Genomic DNA, 16325 nt, shown 5'->3' with positions numbered 1-16325 from the left:
CTTCAGTCCCTGTTTTGAGGCTGCAGCAGCCTGAAACAACCGTAGATGTGTCGCCTATTCTCTAAGTAGAACCAAGTGCTGTCGAAAAAAAAAGTCTAGGAAGTTGCACATTTGACATACAAGTTGAGAGAAGTAACGGGTAGCTTTTCCGCACTTACGGCTCCGCAACTACGAAAACTTTGCCTCTGTGGTTGGGAGTTTGGAAGCATGGCATTCGTTAACATCGAAGGCGGGTCTGCTTCGAAGTGGCAACATCATTCCTGGAAGCGTAACGTTCAAAGTGGAGCATGTGTCTCATATAGTGTAAAGTTGCGCACATAAGCTAACTTGCAGTTGAGAAGCTCAACAGGGAAGGTTGGTGGTTCAGGGACTCTGGCCTCCAAAAAAAAGTCGGTGGTACATTTCCTATGCAGTGTGGCAACATGAAAGTATCCTGTAACAACTTTCGGCGACAAAAGAAAATCGTCGCCTGTCTGTAAGACAGACAGAACTACTCGGGATATGTGTCTGAGCCTGTTTGCTGGCTTAAAGGTTTATTAGGATATCCGCCGTGCTCAAAGTACCAAAAGGGACGCGTATGGGCAAGGCGTTCGTGATGTGCTCGCGTGTTGCTTGTCTCCCCAACCTCGAGATTGTCCCACAACTGCGGCCACCAAAAGATAAGCGCATGGCACTTCAGTGAGCAAAAAAATATAATGTGCCATACAGTGCATATACACATTACATATGGTGGGCGAGCGGACAATGTAACTTAATTATGATATATGAAACACGGATACCGCTGCACGGGCTCCTACTCTCCTCCACAATGAAACACATAATTTTGCGTGTTAAACACATGATTTTGTAATATTTCCCGACAACAGTCGCGTCTGAATGACAAATCAATCCGCGCTTTGCCAAATCACTGCCTGCGCATTGTCCCCATCTAGGGCTCGCCTTCGGTTCGTAAATGTCAATCCCATGTTTTTCGTAGCATCTCTTCGCAATTAGGTCGTAATCCCATCGGTTCCACAATTCGGGCACAAGATCTCCCAACTGCACTCGCCGCATCCGTTTCACAACTGCGTGGAGGTAGCCTGAGAAGCCAAACTTTTTCGAACTAGAAAAGGCAGGTGGAATAGATTCAGTGTGGGAATGGCCAGCCTTACTTGTTCGCGGTGTAGAGTCAGGTCTTTGAAGGCCTTGAAGTTGCTGCAACAGTCGAACGCAGGCTACGTGAAGCATGTCAAAGTGCTACAGCCCTGAACTACACGGCATCCGCTGGGAATAATAAGGGAATATTCACGGCCCCTACACACGCCTCGGTGTGCGTAGGGGCCGTGAATATTCCTAGAAATAATGCGATTTTTGCAGTCTGCCTTGAAGTCACACAGACTTGCCACACGTGCACTGCACGCATCACAACGGCAAAAGCGTTGTGATGCGTGCGCTGCACGTGTGGAAAGTCTGCGTGGTATAGAGTCACACAAGGCACTCTGATAACCCAAATCTCTTTGGACCCGAGATTAAACTCACAACAACTATGTCAGCCGTAAGCGTATGATGTTGCGTACTCGTGAATCACTTCGCTTGTAGCCTTCCAGTTGCCGTAGAACGCCTTCATAGAATCAGTCGTTCGTACACGTTGTACCTGAGAACAGAAGACCCAGTGTCAGCGCTAATTGTATTCCACAGCCGCCACACTTGCAAAACATCGAGCTCAAAAGACAATCGAAAATGTATGGCGTCCATGCTAGGGCTTGAGCTAGTGAAGCTGCTTTGTGTGACCGCCGAAATGAGCGTTCACTAAGAAACGTCCCGGAGTTCTTCCTTTCTCGTCACAAATTGCTTCGGAAGAGGACTGCACTGCTTCCGCTACTACTGCATCGGCAAGTGCAGTTAGTCCCATGGTTGTTTTATGTACCTTTCCGCCTTTCCAGCACAGGTGCCAGTCGAAATGATGCTGCTCTTGCTTCTCACTCGGCGTCATTTCCCTCAGCATATCTCCATCTACTGTGTGCTGATCCCAACCAAACAGCTTTTGCTCCTTCACCGCAAAGTACTCCCCTATTACATCATGCCCCAAAGAAACCTTTATCACCTCGCCATGCAACAATGCCACCCTTCAACGCTGATATTGCAGATGAAAGTGACACTGGTGCAGTGGTGCAGCAACATTGGCATGTATCCAGGGGCTCAAGGAAGAAGCAGTAGCTTCGCCTGAAATAAAGCTGACGGGAACTGTTGTAGCGCACCAGGCAAGCCTTCATCAAGCCTCTCTCTCCACAGCCGCACATTAATGACTCCCTCGTCTGAAGGGTCGTCGAGGGCTCCAGCAGCAGCCTTTACCTCGCGCTGCATGAAAATATAAGCATAAAAAAAGGAAACGAACAGGCAACAGTGGAGCTTCCGTAGCTCTGCCAGATGCAGTGGATCCCCACACTGTCTAGAAAATTAGGCACCGTACAGATCCACTACGTGCACCACATTCCTACCGTGATGCTATACATGCGGGGATACCAATTAGTGAAGGAAAAGGAGCTTCGCCGTGCAGCTTTAACAGACACTTTGGCGGGGAAGAAAGAGCACTCACCGCCAAATCCAGTCTGTCGTAATATTCCAACTTTTCCGCGAGAACTGGTTGCGGCTGAGCGAAGCGACACGTGAAGGCACAGGAGTGGCAGTAGGCTATGCCGACAATGCAGTTATAAACGGTCGAAAAGAGGCGCACGCTCAAATCACGACAGACTGCAACACTTTAGGAAAATAAGCGAGCACTCGATAGAGCGTTCTACTTTCTGCTCTACGAATGTCTTTATGGGATGGGTTACCACTGCTAGCGTCACTAAGACCTACAATAATCACGTAGGACAAGAAGGAAGCTATGGTCTTCAAGCATTCAACCGACAAATATTTGGTGAAGTAGGTGTGATACGCCATCAAGTGCCACGCCATGCAAAAGCTGCCACGCATTCTGCAGTTCATTGGGTTCCAGCAGCATGCTTGATGTACTCCTTTGCTGCCTAGGAGGCACACATTTTACCATACCCAGTTGTCCCAGTATGTACCGCCGCTCCAAATGGGCTGCTTCCCCCACTTCATGAAGTCAGACTGAGACAGGGGCGGTTGCGCCTTGCACTCTGGGTCAGGCAAGTGGCTCAGCAGCTGAGGGCCGCCCATTGTGGGGGCAGAGTAATGCATATACAGCTCATGCAGGTGCTGACTCAGGGAATTGTGCACGGCGTAGTTCTGCGTCCGCACGCTTTCCCTGATACGTACGGCACGTCAAAATGGCCTTTGTATTCCTTAGAAGGGCTCAAGTATGCCTTATGCTTATTTCGGTTATGTCCTTCAAGTGCGCGGCGCGGCTTCACTGACAGCCCGTCCCTCCTGCCGTCCCTCACTCCTATCTCCGGTAACTAAAAATTAAGTTCCACGCTTGTGCACTGAGCCTGCATTAAAGCCCGTAGAAGCTACGTAAGCAGAGACTGCTTCTAATGACAAGGGCTTACCGCAGTTGGCCTAATGTCCTAGGTACGATGACGGTGGAAGCAACCTATGATCAACCGACCATAAGCAGAGCCAAAGGCGTAGACAACTCTTAGAAAGAAATTTCGTAAGGTTCACGTTCACGGAATCAAGTAAGGCTCTAAATGAAGTGACGTAGGTTTACTTCATTAGCTTTGATAAGTTATTCCTGTTGTTCATTTAATGTCAGGTTTTTCTGCATGTGGTTCCAGCACCGGAGCTTAACGATAACTTCTGTGACACTGCGAACGCTCAAGCTTCGGGTTTCAGAACTGCTGTTTTGAAAGGCTTACGAAGGGCCTGGAGTAAACCCAGCAAAGGGCGAGTTGAGCTGCCGTTAGTCCGTATTCGCGTCCTGCCTTTACCAGCTCCCCCATCAACCACTGGGCCCAAACAGACCTGAGGGCACCCATCGGTAAGTAGAGAGGGGCTCTGAAGCGCTTACCTCGCAGTCCATAGTGCGGGGGACCCATACCTCACACCAAACAATCTTTTTCGATTGCAGATAGCCAAGAGGTATTGGATGAAACCGCACGTTTGCCCTCGGATAGCCTTACCGGTGCGTATGGTAAGTAGACGGCCACAAGTTTGCCCGCCCAGTAGACGGCCCGTACGAAAGGTAGCCAAAATCTTCCGGCTGCCTGTATCGGTAGGTTCCGATGCCACTTTCCAGCTCGTCCTGTCCCTGCCTCACATCGGGGCCTTTCGAATGAAACCTGCACGCAACAATTCAAATTTTAGTCGAATACTTCACTGAATTCACCATCTTGTAGCACTTGAAACACCTCGCCTCTCACAGTTTGCTTAAATAAACGCCACTTAAATGGCAGTGAAGGCAAATTCTACCAAAGATGCACGGATATGCAGACACTAGTTCCGCATCACTTCTAGTGAAACGCTCGTCGTGCTTGCTCATTTCGATGGAGTAAGTATCCAGTTCTTGGAACACAAGCGTTTCCGTACACAAGATTTTTCCCACTACGGTGCGCTTTCATATTTAAGGCAATGCACAATAAGCCTATATTCGCATACTAACGTGAGCATATTGTAGGCTTCTATGTACACACGTGTACACATTTGCATGTATAATTATAAATGGGCATTCATGTAGGTCTTGGGTTGACGCATATGCGTGCGAGTATCGGCTTATGCAGACCTTTCCGGGTCGAGGTACTTCCCAGTTAAAATGCCTCCCGCAAGGGCCCCGTAGGCGAGCACAGGCACACCAAGCCTCAACGCCATCTCAGGGATGCCTGAGAATAACCCAGAACAGAAACTCCCTAGCAGATTATTTAACCATGTTTCAACTCAGGTTTAAACGCCACACGATTTCAAGATACATAGAGACTCTCGTTGATATGAATCGCCAGTAGTAATCCGGGAAGCGCCAATACCTGAAGTCTCTAACTCGTTGCGGTGCATTATGTTGTACAGGTGCTGAGAGGAGACGATCCGAGGCAAGCTCATCTGTAGAGCAATCCATGGTAAGGTTGCAAGTGATACAGCCATATATACAGCCATACTATGGTGTTTTAAAATGACTTTACACTGCCCGCAGATCTTGTGTCAGTAGTGTTGAGTGCTATGTAGTAAGAATGCCCCTACCACGCAACTTAAAATAGCAATGAATTTTTGGGCGAGACAGCAGGGCAGATAACAACGGTTGTTGGTGCCACCTTGGCTCTCTTAGCTCACCTCTTCCGCAGCTTGAACCCACTTGAAAATCCCAAACGCCGTTTCGTTGCTGACGCCTATATAGCGCACCTGAGAGGAAGCCCAGCATACTGCGACACCTAGCCCTTTGCTGCAAGGTATTCGAACTGAGGATCCTCTAAATCTGAACATTAATCTTAAGAAAATTTACAACTTGCACGTCATCTATTCATTCTTATCTTCTTCCCCATTTTGCCGTTTGTACACTTCCCTGGTTTGTTGATTTCACTAAAAAAGTGACTCGTAACCACAAAATAGCGTCAGCCAAGTAAAGCTGTTCGCCAGCTTCCCTGGCTCGATACCGATACGGAGGCACTGCAACGGAAGCTAGCTACATCCTCTCTCCACTTTGGAGGTTAACAGTGGGGAGGAATACAAACCAACATACCTTCCCCTTTTGTATCAGGCCCGAAAGCATTTCCAGCTGTTCTTCAATGGGTACCGCATCTGGCCTCTCTAGCTGCATGGCACTCCCACATGAAACGTACACTGCACGGCGTATATCCCACTTTGGTCTCCGGCAACAAGGTCCCTAGACAACACATTTTAGCATTTGCAGGGCACTCGGTGACTTTTAAGTGGACATACGCCCCAGCAATAAGTATCTTCTCCGAGCTCCTGGCGGGGTACGTAGCGGTTAGGGTCGGACAGCTGGAGAATGTCAATGCAGTCAATCCCCAGCTTATTCAGCATGTTGTCAACTGCTGCTTCCAAATCTCTCCTGCCAACATACGATAAGCGCGTAAATCATTAATAGTGAAGCGCCTGTGCTTTGCTAAGAATATAAGACACTGCTGTGCCGTGTACGACACTGCTGTGCCATCATACGAAAACCACTTATTAATAGTGCAGCTACTGTGCCACGCTAAGAACACAAGACAGTGCTGTACGCCCAAGCACTAGTAAAAGGGAGTCAAAATGGCAATCAGCCTCACGCCGTCAGTTGTTGAGTCCCATATGGCTCCCGAGCCCACCAGCCCATGGGCCTCGCCCAGCGGATGCTGCCTTCTGTTTCTCTTCCAACCGTTAGAGAGGCGGCTTTGACGGCAGCAGCGGCAGCAGCAGCAATTTCTGAAGCACTAGCTCCAGCTTCGGCCGCCTCATGAGCAGCAGCACACCCTACCGCCTCTTTTCGCTTCCGTTCAAGGGCAAGCCGCTCGTAGTCAAAGGCTCCCAATGAGCCACTAAGTAGCCGCACTGAGACACACAGTTGCTGGGCCTCAGCGCGCAAATGCCCTTCAGTAGCAGCTGCTGTAGCTGGAAATGTAGCTGCTGTTGCGGAAGACGCAGCAGCTTTGTCAGGAGAAGCCGAAATGCTCGTTCCGCTTCTTCCACCTCCAAGGCCCCTATACTTTCGAAAAAATCTACGCAAGACCACTCGGTGGCCACTGCCACAATGCTGAGGGCCGTAGGGCAATGGGTCGAGCTCTCCTACATCCTGGGCAGCAGAAGTATCCCACAGCGGCATACACCACCCCTGCTTTAACTTACCGAAGCCTTACCAAACCCTGCTGAACCCTTGTTTTCAGCATCCTGTGAATACATTGCAAATGCAACAAAGTCGGCACACAAGGAAGAAATTTGGCTCTCACGTAGAAATTAATGCCATAGTCCTCATACGCTGTGCACAGCATCTTGAAGGCTTCTTCGTCCCCCTGCATCATGTTGCCACCAATCAGAGATGTACCTACGCATAGACTGCTGACTAGCGGTCCATCCTGCTGAACTGGCTGCTGCTCATGCTGCTCCTTTGGTCCACTCTTTTGCCGCTGCTCTTGCCGCCCTATCTGCTGCGCCAGCGGGGAACCGAGGCGGCGGTAGGTGACTCCTGCAAATATTGCAGACGGCAACAAGAGCGCATGCATGGTTTTCAGATAAACCAACTACCCAATTTACAGCACCAAAGGTGACTTCCTTACCCGCAACAAGTTCAGGATGCGGCAAACGTAAGGCCACGGGGAAGGCATTTTTAGCCTCTTCGGCCTCCTTCACCTTTCTCAAGGCCGCTACGCGCAGAGCCAAAGCGGCATTATTCTGAGACTCAGCTCCAGAACAGGGATAGCTAGAGGCTTTATCAATCGCTCTTTTGGGCACCTTCCCAATGCTCCTTCTAGGATCAAGCGGACCCTGTCCTTTGCGTGCAGCTGCCAACCTACTGTGGCGTGGCATACTCATACTCCCACCAACTCGCAGCTGTGTGAACGCTGAAGGTCCGTAAAGCCGACTGCTACGGCCGATGAGCCAATGTTCAGGAATGCCAAGAAATGGTGAAGAGCTTCGTACCTCTGAAGATGCCAACTTTCTCAGGCCTCCCCAATGCGCTTCCCCCGGAAGGAGCAGCGGGAACCACTGTGACCCTCGATGGCAGTCAGTCGGGTAGATCTGCGACAGACTGCGACATAGAGGCCCCTGCGAGTGAGAAAGCATGCGCATGGCGGCCAGAAAAGGAAAACTCTGGAGAAAACCTAGCGAGTACACTCCGTAAACGATGAAGAAAAAAGGACGCCATCCCTTGCTAAGACGTGGAATCTCCATCTCTGGCATGTTCCCGATGCGCCGAAAGCGTCCAACACATGGGGATGATGCAAGACTAAATTCATCGCTCAATGCCCATTTCGCTCTCTCGCGCAGTCAAAAACGTCTTGAAGGGAATCCAAGAGGCCGCTGAAGTGTTGCGGTTACTGCTCTGGAGGGGAACACCTCATTTTCCACACTAGACTCGCATATGAAATACAACAAGCTAGTGTTGAAGCTGCTCACAGGCCCCAGGTTCATGAATAGGATGCACAGATCGAACAAGATCTGTTAACTGTGATATGAAGGGCCGGACAACATAGCGTCCTGGAACGCAGAGACAATGAGGACCTTGCTTGTGAACATACTAAATATAATTTGAACTTTGGCACCTATGGCTTGTACTTCTACACCCTATCTCTACGGGTTCCTGCCAAGACATGGAACTGCGCTTGTATCAACAGCGTTCATTCCAGCCAAATCAGTGCTGTCTTGGGCGGGGTTAAACAAAAGGAAGTAGTTAACAGTCTAGCAGTATATAATAAAAATTGAATACAAACGATGCTGAACAAATTGGCGGTAATGAAAGGATTCACAGCAGTGCGGGAAACCCCGCATGCAGCACGGATGGCCGAGTGGTCTAAGGCGCCAGACTCAAGTTCTGGTGGATGTACGTCCGCGTGGGTTCAAATCCCACTTCGTGCATTGCTTCTTTGTCCTAGCACACTACATTATCATATTCGCTGTTAAGCTTACGACTTTACCCTTCTGTTATTGAAACGTCACAATGTTGGAATTCACTAGGTTGTTGTGCCAACTTGTTCTGTCACGCTCAGTGCCTGCATCCGTAGGTTCTGGCTCTTCATTGAAAAACATTGTTGCAGGCCATCACTCGAAGTTGCCCACAAGCGCCACGCACTGAACTTGAAGTTCCAAATCACGAACGTATTTTATTTTCCTCCTGCACTCTGGCTACCCTCCATACCCGCACTATGTATCTGTGACGGCATTGTTCGCTTGCAAGGAAATAAATGCGCCGTGCACTCAATGCAACCCCAGCTTCCCGGCAAAAAGCCTAGGTCTTCGGCTAAGTAGGTTCCCAGAACTACAAAGACTTCCCGTAGCTGTATACGCCAGACTGTTGCAGCAAGTCGGCTTCCATATCAGACGCTGCAGGAGAGTGGCAGCACTGACAGCAACATCTGGAGTTGCTTTCAGCCTAGAAGCAGTCAGCTCAACGAGCTGCCCTCGGTCCGTCCATCCACTGTGGTGTACTGTGTCACGCACCTTCGTCCCGTCACACGATATCTCGATGCTGCAGCACGACAAGAGAGGTGCGAGCAGGGACGGGGCCCCCCAGGGGTTGAAAAACTGTCAAGAAGGCGAGGGATGGCTGGAAACGAGATTCGCAAAAACGGGTCCTCAATGAACAAAGGGGAGGCAGGAAGAAAAACCGCACGGATGGCCGAGTGGTCTAAGGCGCCAGACTCAAGTTCTGGTGGACGTACGTCCGCGTGGGTTCAAATCCCACTTCGTGCATTTTCAACCAATTTAAGCGTACGCTACAAGAACACCATCTCTGTGCCAGCTACAAAAACACACCATCTCTCTGTGCCAGCTATGGGCGAGAACGCTCACGTTTATGTTTACCTGCTATGCAGGCGTAAACGTGGTTCTGTTCTGGTGCATCTCTGTTCACGCAGTGCACACAGGTGCACATTCACCCTAGTTGAGCATATACCTGCTGCACACGACTCGACGCCAAAGCTGCAAAGGCTTGCGTTTCTGCAGCCGCTAGAGTATCTGCTGTTCCCCAGGGCCACTGTGTTGCTGCCAATCTTCTGGGAGCCACCTAATTTGCAGAATTTTCTACTTGAACTTCTAATGCATGCAGGCGTGTACGCCCGTTCTCGTCTGTAGCTCAAAGTTACACATTAGTTGCACTTCAAGACGAAATTCTTCGTTGATACACAGTATATACTGTATGCAAGAGTTTCTACACTTCCAGATGCATACAAAAATACAGTATGTGCATTAACGTCTATCTACGCTTCAGTCTGTATGCACATTTGTGCATGTGCATGACTGTATGAGGGCATATGAGCCACATCGTATAAGTATGAAGGTGTTAACGCTTCAAATCCATGTTCAGCATCAAGAGTTTAAGTCCGTGAAGAAAGGCACGGAATTTCGCGTACACCAAGAGGAGCCTCAAAATGCACAGAGACAAACCGCCTCAGGTTCATGACTAGCAGAGAATCATGTTCCCTTAAAGTGGGGCCAACGCTACAAAAGCTCCAGATCTCCTTCCTTGATCCCAAACCCTAAATATCAAACCTTCTTTCTCCTACCCACCTAAAAACGCACTCAGTAGCAGCTTCGTTTCGCGGTGCTTCCTGGTGAACGAAGAAGATACTGGCTCAAATGGAATAAAGGCCCCTATCTTTTCGCCCATCAAGTATTTCGCCTTATTCAAGGAAATACCCCATACATATTAAATTTTTCTACAGAGGTTTAACTGGGCCCAATCGAGGGCTCAGTCTTCAGTGGCATCCAATAAGGAGGCTCCCAATTTTAGATGGGCCTCTTAGTTCGTGTCTTCGTAGATTGCCGTTTATTTGGCTTTTCTGCACTTCTCGACTGTCTAGGCGAAACGAAAATATGGGGCCTTCCGAGTCGATTCCGAAAATAGTCTTCTGGGGACCACTTAGCCCCATTTTCGAGACTAGCCTCCACGGCCTCAGCCGCTGCACTACGCAGCCATTTCAGATCTAAGAAGGGAATTATGGGACGGTGAAGCCACTCGGGAAGCTGTGCTGATTTATCTTTCGTGGGGACTCGCTTCAGGGCCCTTTCGAGAGCCTGTTTGCCCTCGTCCATCGCCGCAGCAACTGCTGCAGTTGCTGCACTTGCTTCAGTGTCGTCCGATGTAGGGATAGAAGCCCCTTCGGAGAGCTCTGAAGCCTTTCCAGGGTAAGGAATTGCCTGGAGTGGACAGGGGTCAACCAAGAAGGAGGAAGGAAACATTGTCTCAATGGCGGTATGGTTCGGGGCCACATGCAGTCGCCTGTAAGGCGCTGGCAGTAGCCTTGTGCTGCTAGGGGGAAGCACGGCGAGTAGCTGCTGATACGGTGAGATAGGCTGAGCGTGGGGGAGAGTAATCCGAAGCTTTGGAGCCCTCAGGGCCCCCAAATCTGAAGCCAGAGGTGCGTAGTTGTAGGGAAACTCCCAAGACCAAGAAGGGGTCCCACTGTGGTAATAATGTAGCAAAAAGAACAGTCCTGAAATATACTTCACGCAAAGCTCGTGACGGAACACCCCAAAGGGCACTCCAGGAAGACGCGTAGCTGATGAAGGACTCCCTCCTAGTGATCCTTCCTCGTGGCTTCCAGCATCACCGGAGGGAAGGAAGCTTCCACGGCCTTCCGCTGCCGCGAGGTCCTGCAGCGGAAATTTAGCCGCGTAGTATTCTGCTGCACGTTCTTTTCTCAGAGGACCTGGCGGTCCCCCTGGCTCAAAATGCGGCCCTTCCTGGTGAGAGATTAAAGCGAAGAATCGTATGAGCCTCGGGAGATGGATCTGGGTCTTGCGGGTCAGGGGGCCCCCTAGCACTGGGAGGGCCCTTGTGTACAATTGCAACAACCATGAAAAGCCCCCAGCGTAAATATTTATGTGAGGCAGTGCAGGCAAAAAATCATTTCCCACAAAGAACGAAAGAAGCACAAAGTCGTCCACCAGACGGCTTGCCTCCAGCTCTTGTAATTGACGCAGAGATGCCCCCAAAAAGGACCCACGCGGGATCCCCCTTAAGGATCCCAGGGGAATCTGGCACGAAGGAGCCGCAAGTCCTACGCGTCGTACGCCTCTAATGGCTTCTGGCGGCTTCTTTCGCAGGCCTACACGCGACGCTGCTGTAGCCGTGCTTTGTATTGATGCACCGGTGGCTTGCCTTTGTGGTTCTGCTGCCGCTGCTGCTATTGCTGCTGCGATTCCTGCTTCATTTGCTGCTGCGGTGGCAAGAGAGCGAACAAGCTGGTGTCTGAGAGAATCAATACACACAACTTCGAAGTCCTTCGCTGTATAACGCAGGAAATCACCGGTAGCAGGCAGCAAAAAACCATTAGATGCAGGTTGCTGCCCCTCCTGCTGTTGCTGTGGCTCCCCTTGTTGGTCTTGTTGCCTCCCCTTCCCTTCGCCGTTGCCTGGTTCACTTTGTGCATGAGGCTGTGCGTCTTGCTGTCGTTGCCGTTCCTGCTGCTCTTTCTGTCCTTGCTGCTGTTCCTGCTGGCTCCGTAGAGCGTCTTGAATGCGCAGCAGCACTTGCCTTGCTGCTGCTGCGCGTGTGCCTCTAAGAGACCGCTGCTTCTCCCTCAAGATCAGCAACCCCGGTCGCTGCCGAGCCAACGCCAACACCAGTAAGTCTGCGTCTAGCCCGTACAGGCAAATACGACCAGGAAGCGCGACCAGCAGCTCGGAAAGGTCCTGCTGCTGTTGCGGCTGCTGTTGCTGCATCGAGGGCTTGTCAGATGCAGTTTCACCAGGTGGCGCTACCTTATCTGTTGGTGAGTCTGCAGCAACGGGAAAGGCGACGCCAGCAGCAGATGATGCTGCTGCTCGCGTCACGTGCAGACTCGTAGCAGCAGTTAACTCCTCAAACGACGGCGGCAGGAGCACGCGAAACCTGGCTGCTGGCTGTTTCTTCCTTCTGTGCTGCAGCGTTTTCCGCTGCTGCTGGTGCTGCTGCACCTCACTGCTCCACGCTTCTGCCAAAGCAGCGTTTGGAGACGCCCAGCTACCCCTGGTCAACAACTGCATCAATTTGTGCTCACCTTCCCCAGGCACATCAGCCCCGCTGAAGACTATGGCACGCATTGCGCCCCAAACTTTGCTGCTGCGCTGTTTGTACGCAATGAAGCGTCTCAGTGTGCTCTCTGCAACAAACATAAAATGGGTCCCAGGCCCTATGCTATTTGTGTCAAACCGGTTGTCCTCTCCTGCCGGTGCTGTTGTTGCCGCTGATGCTGCTGCAGTGGCGATCCCTGCTGCTGCTGCTGCTGCTGCAGTTGCATCAGGTGAAGTGCCTGCTATAGAGGCTGACAGGAGTGCAGTTGTTGGAACGGTTGTATCGTCTTGAAACAAAGACCGCTGCTGTAGCTGCTGCTGCCGCTGCTGCTGCTCCCGCTGCTGCCGAAATCGCCGGCTGCGCTGCTGTGCTAACTTCGCAGCAGGAGGAACCCCATCCAGAGTGACGCACAGGAGGGTGCGGGGCCTCACAAGCTTGACAAGTAAGTCAAGGTACGACAAGACTCGCTGCAAAAGCAGCGGCAGGTGCTGTTGCTGCAAAAGTGGCTGCAGCAGCTGTTGCTGCTGCTGCAGCAGACTCACCGCAGGAGAGTCCGGAATGTGGCCGTGTATGCAGAGGTGTAGTAAAGCATTAAAATCTATCAGCAGCGCATCAATGGGTATTTGCTGCTGTTGCTGCTCATCTAGGTTGCACTGCAGCAAACTGAAATCGGCGCCTGCTGCAGCTGATGCTGCACCAAACGTGCTTTGAAATTGCTGAAGCAGCAATTCTTCCTCCCTTTGAAGTTGCTGTAGCATCCGTTCCCTCACAATATCCTTAGCAGCTCTACTACTGCTGGTGCTACTGCTTGTTTTGCTGCTGCTCGTGCTGCTGCTGTCACTTTGCCGCGCCAGCCCGCGCCAAACATATCTTTGAAGGGGCTGCACACAAGTGGGGAACTGATTACATAGCCAGCGGTAGAAGTGCGGAATGCCATTTACTGCAGTGCTGTTGCTGTTCCTGGACAGAATCCTGCAGGGGGCCGAGCATTTTCGCAGCCAGGGGTGTTCCCTGCAGTTGCTGATGCGGCGCCAGTTGTGGCCACAGTTGCTGCTGGTACTCCTGCTGCATACAGCAGCAACAGATGTAGAGGGATACACATGGAAGGCGACGGATCGGCTGCGGCAGCAGAAAGGCGCTTGGCTCGTGTGCTGTGTGGGCCCCACTAGCTGGTAGGGCGGGAATCCCCCCAAAGCCTCCGCCAGCTCCTTTAAACTTAGCACCAGCAGAATCTGCAGCAGCAGCTGCTGCTGGTGCCTCAAGTGCGAAGGAACAGCCATGCCCGATTCCAATGCTGCCCCCTACCCAGGGGCCTCATGGTTTGGGGGCCCCCATCAGGACTGAGGGCCCCCACCTAGCCCTCTGTCCTTCTCGTAATTTTCGGGAGATGAAGGACTGGTGAGGAAACATATAGCTTTACTATTTGCTGATATACGAAAATATTTAGAGGCTGAGGAGCAGCAGCAACAACAGCAGCAGCTGCGGCCGCAGCAACGAATGCAGTAGCCGCAGCCGCATATGCTGGAGGCTTCCCAAGTACAACACTGTCTTGCCTGCATTTATGCCCTAAATTCGTGGCATTTATATATTTGTCTGGCTGTATCAAGCAGCGAGGTATTCAACAGCAGAGCGTGGCTTCGGCTGTATGCAGAAGGGTCTAGAGTGTAGACCTGAAACGAGAATCCGGAGCTTATGACTCGGGCAGTGCCTTAAACGTATTTAGGGTCAATAACCGACGGTTTTCCCCCAATACATATATATTTGGGCCGCCAGGGGCCCTGCTTGCCTCTTCAAGGGCCCCCCTTTGCCCTTTGGCTGGTACCTCTGATCACTGAAGCAGCCCCGGCGGCAAAATGAGCTTCTCCTTTTCCCTGAAGAAGTCATCAGCTACTAAGCCCACAGCCGGAACAGGAGGAGCGCCAGCAGGAACAGTGCGGGCACCGCTTGCTGTGTTTCAAGAGGCATTAGAGGCTGAGGCTTTGGAAGCTGAGCAACAGCAGCAGAAGCCTTCTCGCTTGTCATTATCTCATTTCTCCCGCCCCGCAGGCAAAATAGATAAGGAAAAGGTAGAGCAGTTGCTGCAGCAGGACCCCCAAGCTCTGTCCTACGATGAGGTGTATGACCAAGTCAGCTGCAACGCAGCGAAGGAGCAGCAGCAGCGCTCGCATGCTCACTATACTTACCTTGGATACACAGAAGACATCAAGGACAAGATAGCCAAGGACAACTTAGTGGCAGACACTCTGGCAGCAGAGGCAGCAGCGGCCGCTAAAGCCACGGGGGCTTCGACTAGCCCTCTGGGGACCTCGCCGGGGGCCCCTGGCGGAGCGTCGGGGGCCCCACAGGCGCGTTACATTGGCAAGTTTGTGGTGAAGGCGCAGCGGCGGCAGGTGGAGAAGGAAATAATCAAAGAGCGGCAGATGAAGAAGGAGAGAGAGAGGGAGGGAGCAGTACCGGAGGAGGTGTTCGTGACAAGCGCTTACAAGGCTCGACTTGAGGAAAGAAGGAAGATTATGGAGGAACTGGAGAGACAGGACGAAAGGGACAGACAGAGTGCTGCAGATAAACAGAGGGATTTGTCTTCATTTCATTCCTATCTGCTCAAGTCAGGAGCAGCAACGCGCAGCGCCGTTGGAGCCAGTCCGGCTGCAAGTGCTGCTGCTGGCGCAGCAGCAACTGCTGCTGCAGCTGCTTTACGTGCTTCTGCTGCCCACAGGCAGCCGGAAGCAGCCGGAGCAGCAGCTCCTGCAGCAAAGTCTGGGCAAGTGAAGAATTCGCCTGGTGCACTGAAGGCCGAGAGCCCAGCAGCAGCTTCTCACAGCCAGTCCCCCCAGCAGCAGAATAAGGAAGAGAAAACTTCTGTCAAGGCAGAGCCCGCGAACGACGCCCACAGCAGCCCTGCCACCCCCAGCAGCAGCAGCAGCAGCAGCAGCAGCAAAACTCCGATAACAGAAGACATGGTACTGCCGTTTAAGAGGTCTGCAGGGCCCAAGACTTTGCCTGTCCCCGACAAGCTCTCGCCTGCTGACATTGCCAGCGCCAGGGCCCGGTATTTACAACTCAAGAAGTTGAAGACGGAGACAAAATGATCGAAAAGGAAGTTAAAATAACAAAGACAAGGGGGAATGTTCATCTCTGGGCCTCCTCTAGCACTGCAGAGTTTCGTTACTTCATCACTCTTTCACTCTTATGTCCCCAAGTTATGGACATTTTTGTGTTTCGACAGAGTGGTGATGGCCGTGGTAGCCTAACTAGTTGGAGCCAACGAAGTAGTATGTTAGTTGGAGACAGAGAAACAGAGATATTGGAGTGTGTAAGAAGCAACTGAAGCGGAAGACACACAGCCAAACAAACTTGCGGCTTACGTTTAAGAGTACAGACGCAATTCCAATGGCCAAGTGAAGCTTCCTACGCTGTTTCACTCACGCCATACTTGCGCATAGTGGACAAAATATTATCATCTATTGTGAAACTACATGCACGTACTCACGTATCTTTGAATCTGTGCTTCCATGCGTGCATGTATATATATATGTGGAGGGATGTTCTGTGTTTGTGGCAATGCATAATGCATGTAAGTACTCGCATTGAGCACTTATCTACCTATTCACGTGTGTGAGTGTATGTTCACTCTCACGAATCCGGACTCCTCAAGGGGACAGACAGAGGCAGCAGTGCTTTTCGCGGCCAAACTTGTCCGATGCCCGTCAGCGGCGAACATTCTTAAAGTTCCAAAAGATGTTTG

The 16325-nt window shown here is 51.3% G+C and overlaps 3 protein-coding genes across 3 annotated transcripts; 1 reads left to right on the top strand and 2 right to left on the bottom strand.

The window, feature by feature from the left end:
- Nucleotides 1–490: 490 nt before the first annotated feature.
- Nucleotides 491–7767, bottom strand: ENH_00031910 (hypothetical protein, conserved; the record flags this gene model as incomplete). Its single annotated transcript, XM_013580190.1, has 19 exons — nt 491–643; nt 865–1038; nt 1152–1194; nt 1557–1633; nt 1907–2049; nt 2238–2337; nt 2576–2629; nt 3031–3250; nt 3495–3538; nt 3804–3909; nt 4068–4226; nt 4667–4763; nt 4905–4977; nt 5206–5274; nt 5612–5683; nt 5812–5944; nt 6159–6661; nt 6816–7051; nt 7143–7767. The coding sequence occupies 19 exons, from the start codon at nt 7765–7767 to the stop codon at nt 491–493; spliced, it is 3081 nt and encodes a 1026-aa protein (XP_013435644.1).
- A 2544-nt stretch (nt 7768–10311) lies between these two features.
- ENH_00031900 (XRN 5'-3' exonuclease N-terminus domain-containing protein, putative) lies at nt 10312–13860 on the bottom strand (the record flags this gene model as incomplete). Its single annotated transcript, XM_013580189.1, has 1 exon — nt 10312–13860. The coding sequence occupies one exon, from the start codon at nt 13858–13860 to the stop codon at nt 10312–10314; it is 3549 nt and encodes a 1182-aa protein (XP_013435643.1).
- A 573-nt stretch (nt 13861–14433) lies between these two features.
- Nucleotides 14434–15669, top strand: ENH_00031890 (hypothetical protein, conserved; the record flags this gene model as incomplete). The annotated part of the gene is made up of 1 exon (XM_013580188.1): nt 14434–15669. One exon carries the CDS (start codon nt 14434–14436, stop codon nt 15667–15669), a length of 1236 nt encoding a protein of 411 aa, XP_013435642.1.
- Nucleotides 15670–16325: the final 656 nt, after the last annotated feature.

Source organism: Eimeria necatrix, genomic scaffold (genome assembly GCF_000499385.1).
Source record: "Eimeria necatrix Houghton genomic scaffold, Enh_scaff231, whole genome shotgun sequence".
NCBI lineage: Eukaryota > Apicomplexa > Conoidasida > Eucoccidiorida > Eimeriidae > Eimeria > Eimeria necatrix.
The sequence above is the reverse complement of the archived record's forward strand: the minus strand, read 5'-3'. Positions and strand labels throughout refer to the sequence as shown.